This window comes from Globicephala melas, chromosome 18 (genome assembly GCF_963455315.2).
Source record: "Globicephala melas chromosome 18, mGloMel1.2, whole genome shotgun sequence".
Classification (NCBI taxonomy): Eukaryota; Metazoa; Chordata; class Mammalia; order Artiodactyla; family Delphinidae; genus Globicephala; species Globicephala melas.
Window position 1 is genome coordinate 17630315 of NC_083331.1, and position 18993 is coordinate 17649307.

Consider the following 18993-nt stretch of genomic DNA (forward strand, 5'->3'; position numbering starts at 1 on the left):
AGCTCAGTAGTAAAAAAAAAAAAACCCAAACAATCCAATTAGAAAATGGGTAAAAGATATTAAGAGACATTTCATTAAAGGAGATATACCAACAGCAGTCATGCTGCTGCTGCTGCTGCTGATTAATGCATCATTAGCCATCAGGGAAATACGGACTAAGACAAGCTAAAAGCATGTATCAGAGTGGCCAAAATAACAAAACAGTGGTAATAACAGATGCTGGTGGGGATACAGAGAAGCTGGATCACTCATACATTGCTGGTGGGAATGTAAAATGGTACAGACACTCTGGAAAACACGCAAACTACTGATAGAAGCAGCAGCTTGCATGAATTTCCAGAGAATTATGCTGGGCAAAAAAAGCCCATCACAAAAAGATTATATACTGTACGATTACAGTCATAGAATATTTTTCAAATGATAAAATTTTGGAAATGGAGGACAGATTAGTGGTTACTGGGGGTTGGTAGGGGCTGGGAGGTGAGAGGGCATTTTCTGGTTTTGTTCAGTATCTTGACTATAATGGTGGATACAAGAACGTATACAGGTGATAAAGTTGTATAGAACTAACACATAAACACACATACAGTGAATGCAAGTAAGACAGAAAATCTGAATAAAATCAGTGGATTGTATCAATGTCAGTGTCCTGGTTGTGACGTTTTACTATAGTTTTGCAAAGTGTTACTATTGTGGAAACCTGGGCAAAGTGTACGAGGGATTTCTGCATTATTTCTTACAACTGCATGCAGATTTACAATTATCTCAATAGAAGTTTTAATTAAAAAACCCTGAATTAGTAAATTAGAATCCATTTGAAAAGAAGAAAAGCAGCCATTTGTTAAGATCAGTTAAGTGATTCTTCAGGAACAATAATTTGTGTTAGGTTGTCAGATTTTTACCTGATTGATGAACAAGTAATGTTTTTTTCCCTCCAATTTTCAGTTGAGGTATAACACATTGAGCAGAGTGCCCAAAATGTAAAGATAATATATAAAACTCCTGGGTGAATATTCATGTAACCACCCAGCAGTAGTGTCACTTCATAAATGTTTATATTGAGGGGAAAATCTGTCTTGTGAGCATTTTTTTTCTACCTCTTTAGATGCAACCAGAGTTGGACTACATCTTTAAAAAAGCAAGCAGTAGAATATATTTAAGAAACAGTCTCTGTAGCCACCACAGTCTCAGCTCTGCAGTCTCTGGGTTCAAATCTTAACTGATATTTCCCAGGTATATAATTTAGTTTAGCCAGGTTCTCTGTGTCCCCATTTATTCATCTGTAAAATAAAGATTTAAGTTTTACAGGACTAGCACTAGATAAAGATTTAAAACAATGAGGGTATTGCTGGATAAAAACAAATTTAATTACTTATTTAAGTTTGAAGTGTGGCTGGTAAATAATTATCTGTCCTTCATCACATATGTAAGAAGTGACTGCTGACTTGTTCCACATATTTAGGTATGGGATTGCAAGCCACTTTTTCAAGATGGAATGAAAAAGAAGAACTTTATATAGAGATTAATAACAGAATTTGTTAAGTCAAAAAATATTAGATCAAGTCATAAGAAATTGCCTGTAATTAAGCTTTTTGATCTACGAAGTGGCAATTCCATGTGGTTCAACCAAATGTCAGAAAACAGAAGATCTAAAAAGTATTAAATACATACATGGGATAATAGATTAATAATGGATTTCTAAAGGAACTTTAAAATGGATGTAATGTGTGTGTATGTGTTTGGAGATAAGGTAGGTGTTGAAACTAAGCCAGTTTCCATATCCTCTGAGCTCCCCTCCCACTTGACAAAAGAAAAAGATACCTTTTATAGGTGCTGAATTTATAGTACAATCTCTAAGAGGGTAAAAATCTCTAGGTGACAAGCAGAAGGACAGTTTAAGTTCCTGGTTTTGGTGACGCCTCCTTTAATGGTTAAATCACATCACCAGAAACCTGCCCAGAGACTGATTATCTTAACTTGGGTTGTACATATTTTTTTGCTGAGAGTGAAGTATGATTTTCGTGCCCTAGGGTGCCCCAAATGGACTATGTTAGGATGTTTTCAGTTCAAATATGAAGGTTGTTACTTAATTTTTGATAAAAGAAACAACTTACTAAGAAGGTATAATAATACTAAACTTGTGTATGCCCAAATATATGTAAGCCAAAATCGACAAAATTACAAGGAGAAATTTGTCAAAAGACATAATCATTGTGGGAGAACTTTTGTCAACAGTAAACATACTAGTTAACAGGAGATAGAAAGGTGTAAATAGCTTAATATGTGAATATTATCTAATAAACACATATAAACCCCATGCATATTTGAAAATTGGTTTTGTGATAGTATAAAGCCATAGTTGCTACCCTGTGCAGTGAGGTACCATGGGGCTCCATAGTGAATCAAAGGAATACCTTGGGATATTCTAAATTTTTGTGAGAAACACAGTGACACTTAACATTTCAGATACCACAGAATCATTAGATCTTGAAATAGTTCACAATTTAAACATTAGATTGCACTGTTTTTTTCAATCACATATTTTGTCTGAGTGAAATAAAATTATTTTCTTTTAACTTCTGTGTTTTTCCCCCCAAATTACTATTAAGTTGTTTGGCCCTAACCACCTGATAAAGGAAACTGGGGGGTACTTCCTTTGGCCTACACTTAGGCCTATAGACTGAGAAACTTCAGGAAACTCTGGTATAAAGTAAATGTCAGCTAATTTCAGTGTTGTTCAGACTTCGTTCTCTGATCACAAAACAATTAAATGAGAAATCAGTGAATGAGATAGTTACAAAAACCTCATAATTGTGGGAAAAAAGTAAGCACTTCTAAATACCTTGGGCATCAAGAAATCCTAATGGAAATTAGTTAATACCAAGATATGAACAATAGGAAGATGCTACATGTCAGAACCTGTGCAATACAGTTGAAGTGTTAACTTTACAAGAGAAGTTTATAGCAAGTAGAGAATAAAAAAATCGGAATTTAAGGGACTTCCCTGGTGGTGCAGTGGTTAAGAATCTGCCTGCCAGTGCAGGGGATACAGGTTCGAGCCCTGGTCTGGGAAGATCCCACATGCCACGGAGCAACTAAGCCCATGTGCCACAGCTATTGAGCCTGTGTGCTACAGCTGCTGAAGCCCGTGCGCCTAGAGCCTGTGCTCCGCAACAAGAGAAGCCACTGCAATGAGAAGCCCACCCACTGCAATGAAGAGTAGCCTCCGCTTGACACAACTAGAGAAAGCCCACACACAGCAACAAAGACCCAACGCAGCCAAAAATAAATAAATAATTTTTTAAAAAAAGTACACCCATCACTCAGCACCCAGCTTCCTTGATTCTTAGCATTTTCCGATATTTGCCTTATTCTCACTTTCTCTCTGATCTGTGTGTGTGTGTGTGTGTGTGTGTATGTATATATATATATAGTGGTGTGGTGCTCCCTTACACCCTTAATACATCATTAATACATCAGTTCATACACCTTTCAACGTAACCACAGTGTGTTTGTCTTGTCAAGGTCACGTAGATAAATTTCTACTATCCAGTCCTTAGGCCCCCACTCATAGTTTGCTAGTTTTTTCCCAATAATGTCCTTTATAAAAAGATCCAGTCCAGGATTAGACATTGCAGTTAGTTGTCATGTTTCTTAAGTCTTGTTTGATCCAGTTCTTCAGTCTTTATCTCTTTTTTTTTTTTTTTTTTTTGCGGTACGCGGGCCTCTCACTGTTGTGGCCGCTCCCGTTGCGGAGCGCAGGCTCAACGGCCATGGCTCACAGGCCCAGCCGCTCCGCGGCATGTGGGATCATCCCGGACTGGGGCATGAACCCGTGTCCGCTGCATCAGCACGCGGACTCTCAACCACTGCGCCACCAGGGAAGCCCCAGTCTTTATCTTTTATGACTGTGTATTTGAAGAGTACAGACTGGCTTTTTAATAGAATGGCAGATTTGGGTTTGTTCGACTTTTCTCAGGTGGTTGTTATTACTACTACTACCACAACTATTATTGTTATTATTTTGGTCAGGAGTACCACCAAGATGATATTGTTTTCTTGGTATATCAGACCAGAAGGCATACCATGTTGATTTTTCCTTTACTCTTTTTTTTTTTAATGTATTTGAAAATTTTTTTCTTTTTAATTTTTATTGGAGTGTAGTTGATTTACAATATTGTGTTAGTTTCAGGTGTACAGCAGAGTGAATCAGCTATACATATACATACACATATATCCACTCTTTTAGATTCTTTCCCATATAGGCCATTACAGGGTATTGAGTAGAGTTCCCTGTGTTATACAGATTCTTCCTTTACTCTTTTTTTTTTGTCACCTTTAAAAAATATATTTATTTATTTTATTTATTGTTTGGCTGCATTGGGTCTTTGTTGCGGTGCGCGGGCTTCTCGTTGCAGTGGCTTCTTTTGTTGTGGAACACGGGCTCTAGGTGCATGGGCTTCAGTAGTTGTAGAACGCGGGCTTAGCAGTTGTAGCTCGCAGGCTCAGTAGTTGTGGCACATGGGCTTAGTTGCTCCGCGGCATGTGGGATCTTCCCGGACCAGGGCTTGAACCCGTGTCCCCTGCATTGGCAGGCGGATTCTTAACCACTGCACCACCAGGGAAGACCTCTTCCTTTTCTCTTGATGATAACCTTTGCCACTTGGTCAAGATGCTGTCTGCCAAGTTTTTCCTCTATAAATTAATAAGTATTTTGTGGGGAGCCACTTGGGACTATAAAATGTGAATTCATGGATTTTCATATTTGTGAGTTGCATTAATTTTTAAATAATGTAGAATTAATTATTTGAGTAGTTACTAAATAAGTATGCTGTGATATAATTTGAAGTTGGTAATCTCTTAAGGATTAACATATACATAAGCATCTGTTTAAACATGCTTACTTGTACATAGCACACAAGTAGATGTCATGCAGATAAGCCAGTAAGCTTCAGATGTCTATTTCTAGTTTTAATTTTCCTATTTGATCTGAATTTTAACCTCAATATCTCATCAGTAGCTTTCTATTGTAATCAAACACTTCTGTAAATATTGTTTTGAAGACTAGAAGGTCTTGAAATTTTAAATTGAAAAGAATCTTAGATATCATTTAGTCTTTTATCTAATTTATTTTGACTTAATCCTGTAGACAAACTAAAATCTTAGAGGAAATTTTGGTTTAATCTATATATTATGTAAAATGGCACAGGTTGCCATTACAAACAGTTGAAATCCCATAAAATGTAGAAGTATCATGCTGTTGCAAAAGCCAGATAGGGGACTTCCCTGGCGGTCCAATGGTTAACACTGCGCTTCCACGGCAGGGGGCACAGGTTCAATCCCTGACTGGGGAACTAAGATCCCACATGCTGTGCTGTGCAGCCAGAAAAAAAAAAGAAAAGGTTAAGATGATTAAAAAAACAAAAAAGAAAAGCCAGATAACAAGAGTTAAAATCTGAGATTATAGCAAATAGATAGCATTTATGCTAATGAATTCCCATTCCCCCCACTCCCAACAAACATACAAACCTTAACATTTGAGAAGTAAACTTTTTCATTAAGCTGACTTCTGAATAAATTGCTTCAGGCAACCATTAGCAGGAAGTTGAAGAAAGCTTGCATACTTAGTTGAAATATATTTGCTAGACTTTTATAATAATAATTTAAATTTAAAAATTTAAATCTTCATTCCAGATTAGGAGGCACAGTATTGGTCAAAAGAGTTGGTGCTTAATAAATTTGGTGTCTGTGTATGAATGCTGGCCTTTAAAGCAGTTAATTTTGTTATCAAATCCAGAACGTGGCCTGTCATGGGTTTGCAGTATACACATTTAATTCATATTATCCTTATGTAGAGATTTTGTGTTTGTTTCATAGTTGCCTGATAAAGTTGAAATAATTTTAGTGGATTTTTCATTAACAGCAGCCTTCACGACTTCTTAGCTATTTATTGGTTGTCTTTCAGAACAAAAGAGATGAACACTTACTGAAAAAAAGAAATGTTCCCCAAGAAGAAAGTTTAGAAGATTCAGATGTTGATGCTGATTTTAAAGCAGTAAGTTACCTTGTTCTTATAAGGTGTTTTAAAAATAATTTTTATAATAACCAGAGAACTTCATTCTCAATCTAAGACCAGTTTTACAATGATAATTAAGGTATATTAACTCTTATCTTTAGTAAGTAGATTATTCAATAAATGTAATTTTGCTATTAAACTCTTTGCTGAACTATCTTTTTTTCTTTTTAAGCAAAATGTAACACTAGAAGCTATATTGCAGGTATGTTATTAATTTAATATTTTCATTTTGAAGTATTTTGAAATTGATTTTTTTTTAATTTCTGAAATTTACATTTGGTGTTGTAGAATGCCACAAGTGATAACCCAGTGGTCCAGTTGAGTGCTGTCCAGGCTGCAAGGTAAGTACTGATTTGTCCAGAGAGAGAATTAGGTGTCATGCCTAGGGTGTCTTAGCTCATAGTCTAGAAGTAGTACATTGTTATTTCTGTTCATAGTTTGAAAATTATAGCAGTTAATTTCTTATATTTCTTTTTCTAGAAAACTATTATCCAGTGACAGAAATCCACCAATTGATGACCTAATAAAATCTGGAATTTTACCAATTCTAGTGAAATGTCTAGAAAGGGATGATAAGTAAGTATGGATTTAACTCCCTGTTCACTTTTTTCAGCTAACTGAAAATTTGTGATTATTATTTAACCAGTGGTTCCATTTGGTTTTGCATTTATCATATTTGTCATTTGTCATGTATTTTAATGTAATTTTCTTATTCTGTGATCATACTCAGTAGACCTAAAGTTCTTCTCTTTTTAGTGTATGAAGTGTGTGTATATTTTCTAGGAAAATTTTAGCGTCTGTTTATTGTCTATTCTAACTTATCTCAAATATTTAGTCTTTATTTGTTAGTTGGTTTTTTTTAAGTAATATTTTAAAACAACCCAAATAGTGTTTGAGTCACTCTTTCCTTATGAGTCTATATATAGATTAACCTCATGACTTGAGTCAACATGAATGGCTTCCAGAACTGAGTAGCTCTTTCTTACCCTGGGAATATTCCAGCTGATCTGCTGATACTCTGAGAAGTCTTTAACAGAACTCCAACCATGAGTAGTTGTCTATCATCATGGTTTTTATTTGTGGTAAATTAAAAATAAGAGAGCAGATTATAATTTTCCAGAATAGAAAGGGAAAAACACCACTTGGTATCTTTTGAGGTACTGGTCCCATTTCTGTTAGTGTTTAGAGAGATCTCGGTGTGCTATATCTTAAACTTCATCAGTTTGAGGTAAGTGGGGAGAATGTAAGTTTCAACTCCAAAATACATTAAAACAAAGGCTAATTTTGCATTTAAGGGGCGTTTAGACTTCAGATATTTTGTTAAGTGTTGTCTGTGAGATTTTCAGGTGACTAGATAAAATGGTGATATATAAATGTTTCTACTAAGGGTTTGCATTATTTAAAAATACTTCCTTCTGCTTTGATTATGTGCCACAACCATCCCTCCAAAAGCCCTTAACACTTTTTTAATACTATCATATATATTTTCTATAACAAGATTTATTTAAGTAAAAATAAGTTTTATTTCAATTGTTAAACAAAAATTCTATTTACCTCTACTTTTAAGGCCCTCTTTTTGTTCTTGATTTGCTTTTCTTTCTTCTTCTTCTCCTTCTCCTTCCTCTCCTTTTTTTTTACTTTTTGGTCTTTGGCATGGGCTCATTTGTGTGGGTGTATCTGTGAAATACAGCATATATACAGAAGAATATGCTAAAATGTATGCAGACCTGTGTAACTACCACCCAAAGTAAAAATAGAAAACTACCACTAGTTGGTGGTCTCGATCTGACTTGATGAATTTGTCATGGGAAATTGTGTCATAATCTAAAAGCCCCATAGACTTTGGAGCCAAACAGACCTTGGTTTAAATCCAGAGTTTGTTGCTAACCAAAACCCAAGTAGCATTTGAGCCTCAGATACCTCATCAATACAATTTAGGTGGTTGTGAGGAATGAAAATAATATAAACAAAACACTATACAATATCAAGCATATAATACGTTTTCATTTATTATTTACTTATTGCACTCATTATTTATTTTTTCTCTGTCTTCTCTTTTTTTCAAATGACATCTTAGAAGACTTTCTCTAGCTTTGTAATTGTATTTTTTACGTCTTTATGTTTTCTCATTTAAGGCCCTCATTGTCAGTATTTTGCCAAACAACCTAGCCTAGTTTAATAACCCTTTCTTTATCTAGTCTGAGACAACATAAACTGTCTCATCATCTTTGATCTTATCATCCCTTTATTTCTCCTCAGCCTCGATACCGTCTTATTTCTTGCCTTTTGCCAAAGTTCGTCATGTAGTTCTTGTCTGCTCCTTCATTTTCTCATCTGTTCCATCTTTTTAACCTCACCACTTCCTATATCGCTGACATTTATTCTCCTTAAAACCTTTTCCTTCTCGGACCTCTCTACCCTTTTGATATTAACAACCTCACTCTCTTTCTTTGATATTTACAGAGTTTCTCCTAAGTCCCTAACCTTTGGCTCCCCTTGGCTTTTGCTCACTACCACCCCCTCCTACCTTGGTATTCTGTTTAAAAGAATGTGTGTTTTTCAGCTATCTATCCTAACTTAATGTAGATAATTTCTTACCAGATTTTTCCTACATTGGCCTTGAACCTTTTTTCTCTATTCTGCATGGACTCCAACAGTGTTTTTTTTACTTCACTTTTCAGTAACACTCTATACTTAGTATGTCTGTAGAATAAATTTTAAGTTCTGAAGCCTGAGATTTGAGTCCTACTCCCCATACCACACACACAAACTTAGGTAACCTACCCTTCCAGTTTCATCCCATGTTATGTTTTTTCATACCTTCTTGGCTTTATCTCTCTTGATCCCTTCATAGTCATCTGTACACATCATGATCATCCCACCCATGATACTTTTATTTGTATTTCCAGCTGTCATTGCCTTTCTTTCTTTATCCCTCTTTGAAAATCTAGTTCAGTTTTCCCTTTCTTTGTGAGGTCTTCCATCACCATTCCAAATTATAATGATCTCATCCTTTCAGCAAAATTATGTAGCCTTGTAATATCTCTGGTATGTAAAGCAGATGGTGTAGTGGAATAAGAGCTTTAAGACCTGTCTAGAGGTTGTGGCAGTGATTCATCTGAGATGATGAGGGCTTCAGCTAACACAGTGATATTAGGGATGGTGCTATAAATATAAGAAATATTTAAGAGGTAAAATTGACATGACCCTATTGATTAGATGTCTGTGGGAGAGGAAGGAGTCAAGGAAAATAATGATTGGCTAAAAGTTGCAACTGTCGGACTTCCCTGGTGGTGCAGTGGTTGAGAATCCGCCTGCCAATGCAGGGGACACGGGTTCGAGCCCTGGAAGATCCCACATGCTGCGGAGCAACTAAGCCCATGCACCACAACTACTGAGCCTGCGCTCTAGAGCCCGCGAGCCACAACTACTGAGCCTGAGTGCCACAACAGCTGAAGCCCGAGCACCTAGAGCCTGTGCTCCATAACAAGAGAAGCCACAGCAATGAGAAGCCTGCGCACCACAGCAAAGAGCAGCCCCCGCTCACTGCAACTAGAGAGAGCCCATGCACTGCACAACAACGAAGACCCAACGCAGCCAAAAATAAATAAATTAAAAAAAAAATGTTGCAACTACCAATGGACGTAAAGAAGTAAGTTTATATTGACTGACTTTGAGAGCAAATGAGACATTCAGGTGGAGATAGCCAACAGGCAGTTGGACATAATAAGACAAAATTCAAGGACAAGGTAAAGGATAACCATATAATCTGCAGGTCATAAATGTAAATACTAGTTATGTGTCTAAAGATTTTTTATTGTTTTTTACAGTCCTTCATTACAGTTTGAAGCTGCGTGGGCATTAACCAATATAGCATCAGGAACTTCTGCACAGACTCAAGCTGTTGTACAGTCTAGTAAGTAAATTAGTTAATTTAATTCCTTACTTGCTGGACCCTTTTTTTTTTTAAAGGGAAGGAAGTGGTGTTTTATTGTAAAGACAGTTTTATTTAAAAATTGTGAATATTATAAGTTACTTATGATAGTTGATATCTTTACTATAGCTGTCATTAATCTATCATTGAATAATTTTAATTGTGGTTACTAAAAAGTGAACAAGAGTTTTATCTTTTTGGGTCAAGACCATCTCCTAGTAATAGGGTTTAAATTTTCTATTCCTAATGTCTCCAAGGTGCTGAGTAACTTATGTCTTTTAGCTTGTAACATATATTTTTTAAATTTTGCTTACCTCAAGATGGGCTAACTGTTATTAGCATGTTGACCCAAACTGTCAAAAGCTCTTTGAAAAAAACTGGATGTCACCAGGTAGTCTTAAAGTGTGGCACACTTAACTGACTTCAGGTGGTACTCAAGGTGATTCTAAGTAGTAAATGATACAGCAATAAGTTACATTGAATCAAGTAGTGAGAATACTATTTTCTTTCACTTTTGTTTTAGATATTTCAGTAATGTCAAAGAAGATTTCTAGGTAGATGCTAGATGTAACACAAAGGGAACAGCAGATTTTAGACTAGGGCTTTCAATAGAGACGAGTAGGTACAATTAAATAACAGTGTTTTGTTTTCATTTTTAATTTTTTGGTTATCTTCTATGTGTGGTGATTGATACTGGTATTCTATTTACAGAAGTGATGAATAAAATTAGTTAAAATACAAATGTGAGTCAGTTCAAACCCTCATACATTGCTGGTGAGAATGTAAAATAGTGCAGCCTCTTTGGAAAACAGTTTATTAAAAGGTTAATCATAGAGTTACCATATGGCCCAGCAGTTCCCCTACTACATGGAACCAAGAGATATGAAACCATGTGCACAGAAAGACTTGTACAGAAATGTTTGCAGCAGCATTACTCATATTATTCATAATAGCCCCCAAATGGAAATAACCCCAGTATCCATTAGCTGATGAGTAGATAAACAAAATGTGATATACCATTGAATACTATTCAGCAATAAGAAAAAATGAAGTACTTATACATGCTATAAGATGGACAAACCTCAAAAACATTATTCTAAATGAAAGAATCCAAACAAAAAAACTACATATTATACAAGTTCATTTATGTGACGTGTCCAGAAAAGGAAAGTCTGTAGAGACAGAAAACAGTAAATGGTTGCTTAGGGCTTGGGGAGAGGGTAGTAGGACTTCTCTGGGTATGGGATTTGGGGGTGATAGAAATGTTGTAAAATTAGATTGTGGTGATGACAACACAACTCTGTATAAATACTAAAACCATTGAATTGTACACTTAAACAGATAAATTATATTGCATATAAATTATATCTCAATAAAGCTATTAAAAGTGTGAGTCAGTTTTAATTTAAATGTTAAATAAATAATACAGGTAGTACAGAGATACAGCTAAAAATCCTAGAGGTAGTGCACAATTGACTGAAATTTAAGAAAAAGTGATCTAGCTTATGCTTAGTTTCTACAGGTAATGAATATGATACCAGTGTTTTGGAATTTGAGTTAACACATAAGTTATGTAAAGAGTAAGGATTATAATGATAAATTATCTTGAAATATAGGGTAGGCCTGATATGGGGATAATCATTTCTTTAGTTAATCCCATGTCAGCAATTGGATCATATTGACTAAAATATTATATTCTAAGGTTACATGTTCAGGGTAGAAATTTTTTTTAATGAATTATAGGAAAAATTTTATGCTGTTGTTTTCTTTTAATTAATAATATAATAGCAACTTCTAGACACTGTCAATAGGTCTGTTACTTGAATACTACTAGGGGAAAACACTAAAATTTATTATATTTAGGGTAAAGGTATTTGCCACATTTATTCATTCAGTGAATTATCACTGGGCAACTACAGTGTGCCAAACTCTGTATACAGGCTGAAATCTATGACTCTTCAACATTTTGCAGTGTAAATATTAGTTTTTCTTTATTATAGATGCCGTACCTCTTTTTCTAAGACTTCTCCATTCACCACATCAGAATGTTTGTGAACAAGCAGTATGGGCTTTGGGAAACATTATAGGTAAGTTGAATTTAGGTTTGAAAAGGCTCCAATTAAGTATCTTAATTAACTTTTCTCCTACATTGGCATAGCCATTACACACTATGTTTCCTCTAATTTTAATGTGGGTTGACTACCTTCTTGTTTCATAAATACTAACTTAAGATTGTACCTCTTTGAAATGGATATGCAATTTGCTATGAGGATTGGTAGGTTAAATTTGTGTTCCCCAATCAAAATCTGGAGAGATAGCAACACTTGATGCCCTTGACTAATGGTGAGGAAACATAGAACATCAGTGTCCCAACATAAGCCATTGCATACATTTCAGACTTTCTCATCCTGAATGTAATTTTTTTTTTTAAATACAATTTTCATTTCTGTAGGTGATGGTCCTCAATGTAGAGATTATGTCATATCACTGGGAGTTGTCAAACCTCTTCTGTCCTTCATCAATCCCTCCATTCCCATCACCTTCCTTCGGAACGTCACATGGGTCATTGTCAATCTCTGCAGGAATAAGGATCCCCCACCGCCTATGGAGACAGTTCAGGAGGTAAATGAAGAAATGCAAAGGCCAGATGGTATATTTTCCCTATGTTTATGCCTTAGATTTTCATGCACAGGGAATGAAATAATGTATATACTGATTTCATTGCAGGTATGAGATATTTAAGTAACGTATCATACTTAATTTTGACTCCTGTGAAATAAAAGTTGAGACTCTATGGCAGCTGAGTGAATGTCAGTCCTCCCTAATTCAAGCAGAAAAATACAAAAGAAGAAAAAGTCTCAGTTTTATTACTACATTGCATTGTTGGTTAACACTAAAAAAATAAGGGATTGCTACAGATAAAACTGGTCTACTTATATGCAAATGTTCTTGAGTGAATTTGCATTAAGTCCAATTGAAATTTCCCTTGATTCCTGACAAAATAATACTCTTAATATGTGGCATGCTTTGTGTTAAATCTGCTAATTAAAGCAGAGTAAAATCTTTGCTATTTACATATAATTTGTAAATGGATCTGAGTATTTTAAGTTTTAAAAAATCCTATGTAACCTTTAATCACTTGACTGTGCAGAGAAATGCTGACTGTGAATCTTTAATCTTCATAATTGATATCCTTCACAATCTTCTGCCACCTCTTGCCCTTATGGAAGGGGTACTTAGTGATTCTCCCTGCTACTGCCCCCTCCCGCCCAGGTTTAAAAGAAGATCTGTAATGCCTGAATTCAACAAACTTTATACTTTATACTGGTCATAATTTTCTTGACTAAATCTGAGGTTGAAAACTTTAATTTGACTCAAGTAGCTAAATAAAATCTTATTTTTACTTTAAGCAGGTAAGTGAGACAATGACAGCAGTTTTAAGAATAGCTTTTTAATTTTTTTAAATAATGCACTAGTTTTTCTTTTTAATATTTTATTTATTTATTTATTTATGGCTGTGTCAGGTCTTAGTTGTGGCATGTGGGCTCTTCGTTGCAGCACGTGGGCTCTGTAGTTGTGGCACACGGGCTCAGTAGTTGCAGCGTGCGGGCTTAGTTGCCCTGTGGCATGTGGGATCTTAGTTCCTTGACCGAGGATTGAACCCACGTCCCCTGCATTGGAAGGTGGATTCTTAAAATAGCTATACTACATACTTGCATCTCCATTCTTTCCAGTTGACATATGTCATGAAGAAGGTTATTGAAAACAAATGTTTTTCCTTTAAGGTACATTAATCTCTGCCAGACTTAATTGAATATTTCAATTAGACATCTGAAATATTTTTTTGGTTTTTCAGATTGAATTTATCATATTTTTATTTTCCTAATAGAGATTCAAACAAACTTAATGTTGTTTTTCTTGCCCTGCAAATAGTATTTACTGCTTTTTTAAATCACAGTTATTCATTTTTACAAAGACGTCTTCATCAAGTCTAGTATTATTTATTGTTTGTCTTCTTTCCTCAGATTTTGCCAGCATTATGTGTCCTCATATACCATACGGACATAAACGTAAGTAAAGCAGAAGCTTAGATTTGGGATTTTGCTCTGGATGGGACTGAAAGCGTTTTTATTATTATTTTTTAAAGGGTTATTTATTCTTATGCTTTTAATAAGTGTCAGCATATATCTTATTAACTTGTCAAGCTTTCACAATGTATGTGGTTTTCAGAAACAGGATTAAAGTTAAATTAAGTTTGTATCTTACATCATTCAGATAGCAAAAATGCTAACTTTAGAGAAATGATCACATATATAGTTAATTTAGTTATTTGTATCATAATAGTGTTTTAAAGTATTAATATTTATAAAGTGGTAAAAGCTTTATAAAGCTTCTTCATATTTTTTTAAAATCTCATTTGATTCTTAAAATAGGTAGGCTAGATGCTGTTGTCCCCATTTTACAGAGTAAGAAACTGGGCCTCAGGGAAACATTAAGTGACTTATCCAAAGTTGCAGAGCTTGTAAGGGTCACAGTCGGTATTTAAAACTGAGATCTTCTGATGACAGATCGTGTTTACTTTCTATGAAACCACACGAACGCCCATGCTACAACCTTTTGAGATACAGTATTGAAGGATATCAAGTATACTTTTATTTTTTTTTTTTTAACATCTTTATTGGAGTATAATTGCTTTACAGTGGTGTGTTAATTTCTGCTTTATAACAAAGTGAATCAGCTATACCTATACATATGTCCCCATATCTCCTCCCTCTTGCGTCTCCCTCCCACCCTCCCTATCCCACCCCTCTAGGTGGTCACAAAGCACCAAGCTGATCTCCCTGTGCTTTGTGGCTGCTTCCCACTCACTATCTGTTTTACATTTGGTATTGTATATATGTCTATGCCACTCTCTCACTTCGTAAAAATATGGAATGCTTCACGAATTTGCATGTCACCCTTGTGCAGGGGCCATGCTAATCTTCTCTGTATCATTCCAATTTTAGTATATGTGCTGCTGAAGTGAGGACTCAAGTATAGTTTTAAATGCAAAGGCATCTTTACATGATTTGTCCATTACATGAGATTTAGTTAAGCAATTACTATATATATGCTGGCAAATTTTTTATCAGGCAGTCTGAAAATTCTCCTGAATGTAGCAAGGCTAAAAGTTAAATTCTTCCACAGAGTAAAACAATGGATAGGGCTTCCCTGGTGGCACAGTGGTTGAGGGTCCGCCTGCCAATGCAGGGGACACGGGTTCGTGCCCCGGTCCGGGAAGATTCCACATGCCGCGGAGCCGCTGGGCCCGTGAGCCATGGCCGCTGAGCCTGTGCGTCCGGAGCCTGTGCTCCGCAACGGGAGAGGCCACAACAGTGTGAGGCCCGCGTACCGCAAAAAAAAAAAAAAGGCTAAATTTCAGTGAATTTAGAACTGATTCTAGCGTTGATCTAGCATTAATTTGGCTTCTGATGTTCCAACTAAGATCTCTTTCTGATTTGTTGTATGTTTGTTTTTATAATCCTATCTTTGTTTATACACACACACACACATAATATGTATGTATGTGGGTGTCAGAATTATGTGTGATTTATCATTGGGATGAAGAAAATGCATCTTTGCTAACATTTCTCAAGAGGCAATGTATAGTTCCTGTATAAATATTGAACTACACGTTTTGCTAGTTAATTTTAGGACTTTAAGTTCTTAGGAGGGTATCTTTTAAAGGCAACTAAAGTAACTTTTTATTTGTGAAGTGTTAGCCTGAACTGTCATAAAAATTAAGTGAAAACTGTTTAGTTATATACTGTCCTGTTTTCAAAATGGATGTAAAAGTGACTTAGCAACAGACATAAGATAATAAATATCTTAAAAGAAAGGGGGAGGAGGTAAAATTCTTTTTATAAATGTATTTGTTGTTATGAATGCTAAATTTAGTCCTAAGCTTTCTGAAAGCCAAAATTAAAAGGCAAATAAGCAAAATATCTGATATTTCCATCAAGACATTTACCCTAGGACATTATGGAATTGATTATAGGCAAATAAAAGCTTCCATCACCTATTGGTCTTGTTTATTTGAAAGCTAGAGGTATTAAAGTGTTGAAGTACTGTAGTTATAAGTATATTTATTGAGTTTAACAAACACAGGTTGTTCCACTTAAGCCAGAATTGCACAGAGAATTATAGGCACAGAGATGAAGAAGACATAGAGGCCCTGCTCTCTAAGACCTCAACATTAGTAGCAGGTAAAAAGAGTGAATGGAATGAACTTTTGTCAGTTACTTGCTATACTAAATCTGTTTCTATAATCTCCTTTTATCTTACCAGCACCCTTATGAGATAAGTTTTGTTCTCTTATTTTACAAGTAAGGAGACTGAAACTTAGTCAAGTAAAATAACCTAACTAAGGTCATACAGTGAATAAAAGCCATGGCTGAGAATTGAAGGCAAGTCCAAAGCCTATGCTCTTTCATACCATGATCACATAAGCACACAATATGTGTGCAAACAAACAAGAAAAGAAAAGTAAAACAGAGGCATGACCAAAATGCTAGAATTATGAAAGCACATATTCTCTCTGGCAACCAGAAAGCTTCATTGAGGAAGTAACATTTGAAATAAGCATTATAAGGAGATGGTGGTGGAAGTGGTGATAGAAGTGAAGAAGATGATTATGTTAATAGTTGGCATTTATTAAGGGTTTTAAAGTGTGCCAGGCACTGTTTTAAGTACTTTTCATATGTTTACTCATTTATTCCTTATAAAAAATTCTATGTGATTGGTTACTATAATTATCTCCATCTTACAAACAAGGTAAAAAGAAAACAGATAAGTAATTTGTCTAAAGTCATACAACTAGGATAAGAAGGATTTTGTCAAGTTGAAAAGGTCATTTCAGGTACATGAGGAGCAATAATAAGGAATCAAGAGAACACATGGAGGGTGTGGAGAATACAGGTGGTTAATAAACCAACACGGTTGCTGGGGCGTTAAGTTTCAGGGTTTTGAATGCTGTTTTAAGGAATTTGGGCTTATCTTGTAATCAGTGCAGAGTCATTGAAGATTTTCAAATAGAGGAGTGATATGCTCATGTCCGTTATAGTCAGATAACTTGGAAGAGGCAAGGAGGGTCTGGAATGGGGAAAGTTTGAGTGTAGCCTGTCCTATTTTACTATCATAATACGTTTAAGGAAGTTGATGAAGGTATGAGCCCGAAGCTGATGGTTAGGAGAGAGAAAGTGAGTTAGAACTTCAAGAGGAAAGGATCAAAGAGAAGGAGAAGTAAAAATTACTTTGGTTTCTAATTTGGCAATCTAAATGGATAATAATGCCATGGACCATCAGGAGTCAAGCAAACGGATGAGACTGGTAGAGGGAGATGATGGGTTTATTGTAGGACAGACACATTCATTCTGATTTATTTATTGTTCCTCTGTAGTAATGTTTCCAGGAAGGAAAAGGCCATACATCTTTGAGATTTATCAGTACTTAAGAAATTCATGAAAATATGGACATGGAGTAAGATTCAGAAAAAGGGCTAAAAATTGAATTCTGAGGAATTCTCTGCATTTGAGCAGTGGTAACAAGGGAAAAGGAACCAGCCAAGGAGTTTTTTAAAGTAGAGAGATGGAAATATAAATTGTGAAGCAAAGAGTGGGGAAAAAAATAAGGCAGAGATTCAGCAGGTTCTAGATCATACAGAGTCTTGTGTACCACCTTAGGATTCATGTATCCTCTTTATGTAGCTGAGAGGGAGCTACATTATGGATTGATAATTTATACCAATTATGAGTGGAGTGTAGATTTTAGAGGAAAGTGGAGTTGAGAAGACAGATCGGTGTTGATTTTGTGGTGTGAATGAGAGAAAATGAGGACCAGAACCAGAGCTTAGACATTAGCAATAAAAAGACAAGGGAGGACTGTAGAAATGTTTAGATGATAAATTTGCTGGTTTTGATATGGGTGGTGAGAGAAGAGAGGAGTCAGGGATAGTACCCAAATATCTAACTTGGGTCTTAGGGTAGGACACAACAGAAAAGAAGAATAGCAGCAAGGAGAGGTATAAAACAGCAGGACATGGGCTTCCCTGGTGGCGCAGTGGTTGAGAGTCCGCCTGCCGATGCAGGGGACATGGGTTCGTGGCCCGGTTCGGGAAGATCCCACATGCCACGGAGCAGCTGGGCCCGTGAGCCATGGCCGCTGAGCCTGTGCGTCCGGAGCCTGTGCTCCGCAACGGAAGAGGCCACGGCAGTGAGAGGCCCGTGTACCGCAAAAAAAAAAAAACAGGACAGACTTCATTTATGAGACAGTCACTAGTGAGACTGCTGGAGAAGCTGCGTTAGGGTGTGGAGAGAATTAGGTGGTTTATGGACATTCGTATGCCTTTGTGACATTAGAAGAATCACTAAATATTGACCCCCGAGGACTAGAGAAGAAATCTGGACTGATTCAGGTCAGTCTGTGTTCATTTGCTTTCTAGTTATTGTGCTTCTTAGAAAAGTTAAGGTGCAATTGCAGTGATTCTGTAGCATTTGGTTTTCCTGTCCTTTTTGAAGTTGTTCATCCATGGCTTGACATGCACAGATAATTTTGAGTATTATCTAACTTTTGATACAAATCTACTGCTGTTACAAATGAAGTTAATCAGTTGTAGCAGATTGGTTATGTGCTGAGACTTGATGGCTAGTGACACTTGATGATATGTCAGGGGTCCCCGAGACCACCTTCAGGCTCAGTGATTGGCTAGAAGGAATCACTGAGAAGCTTTTACACTCATGCTTGTAATTTATAGCAAAAGGGTACTGATTTGTCTAGGGAAAACTCAGTCTTTTCCTTCCTGTGTAGGGAAAAACCCAGTTCTTCCCTACGGTGCATATCTCTCCTATGTGTCTCCTTCACTACTTGTACAGAACACTTCACTGCTCATACTTCTTGTCACCAAATGTGTTGAGCAGGGCTGGGCGGGAGGGTTCCCCACAACAAC

At 36.1% G+C, this 18993-nt stretch overlaps 1 protein-coding gene and 1 non-coding gene across 2 annotated transcripts in view; one reads left to right on the plus strand and one right to left on the minus strand.

The window, feature by feature from the left end:
- Positions 1-18993, plus strand: part of KPNA3 (karyopherin subunit alpha 3) — a 90765-nt gene that overhangs the window by 56423 nt on the left and 15349 nt on the right. The window contains exons 4-11 of the mRNA XM_060287909.2: positions 5966-6055; positions 6249-6278; positions 6365-6417; positions 6557-6652; positions 9907-9992; positions 12011-12097; positions 12463-12632; positions 14036-14080. Coding sequence (XP_060143892.1) covers positions 5966-6055; positions 6249-6278; positions 6365-6417; positions 6557-6652; positions 9907-9992; positions 12011-12097; positions 12463-12632; positions 14036-14080 — 657 coding nt within the window. The remainder of the gene's footprint in view (positions 1-5965; positions 6056-6248; positions 6279-6364; positions 6418-6556; positions 6653-9906; positions 9993-12010; positions 12098-12462; positions 12633-14035; positions 14081-18993) is intronic.
- On the minus strand, positions 14934-15040 carry LOC115866844 (U6 spliceosomal RNA). The gene has a single exon (XR_004044873.1). It is a non-coding gene; the product is annotated as a U6 spliceosomal RNA (small nuclear RNA).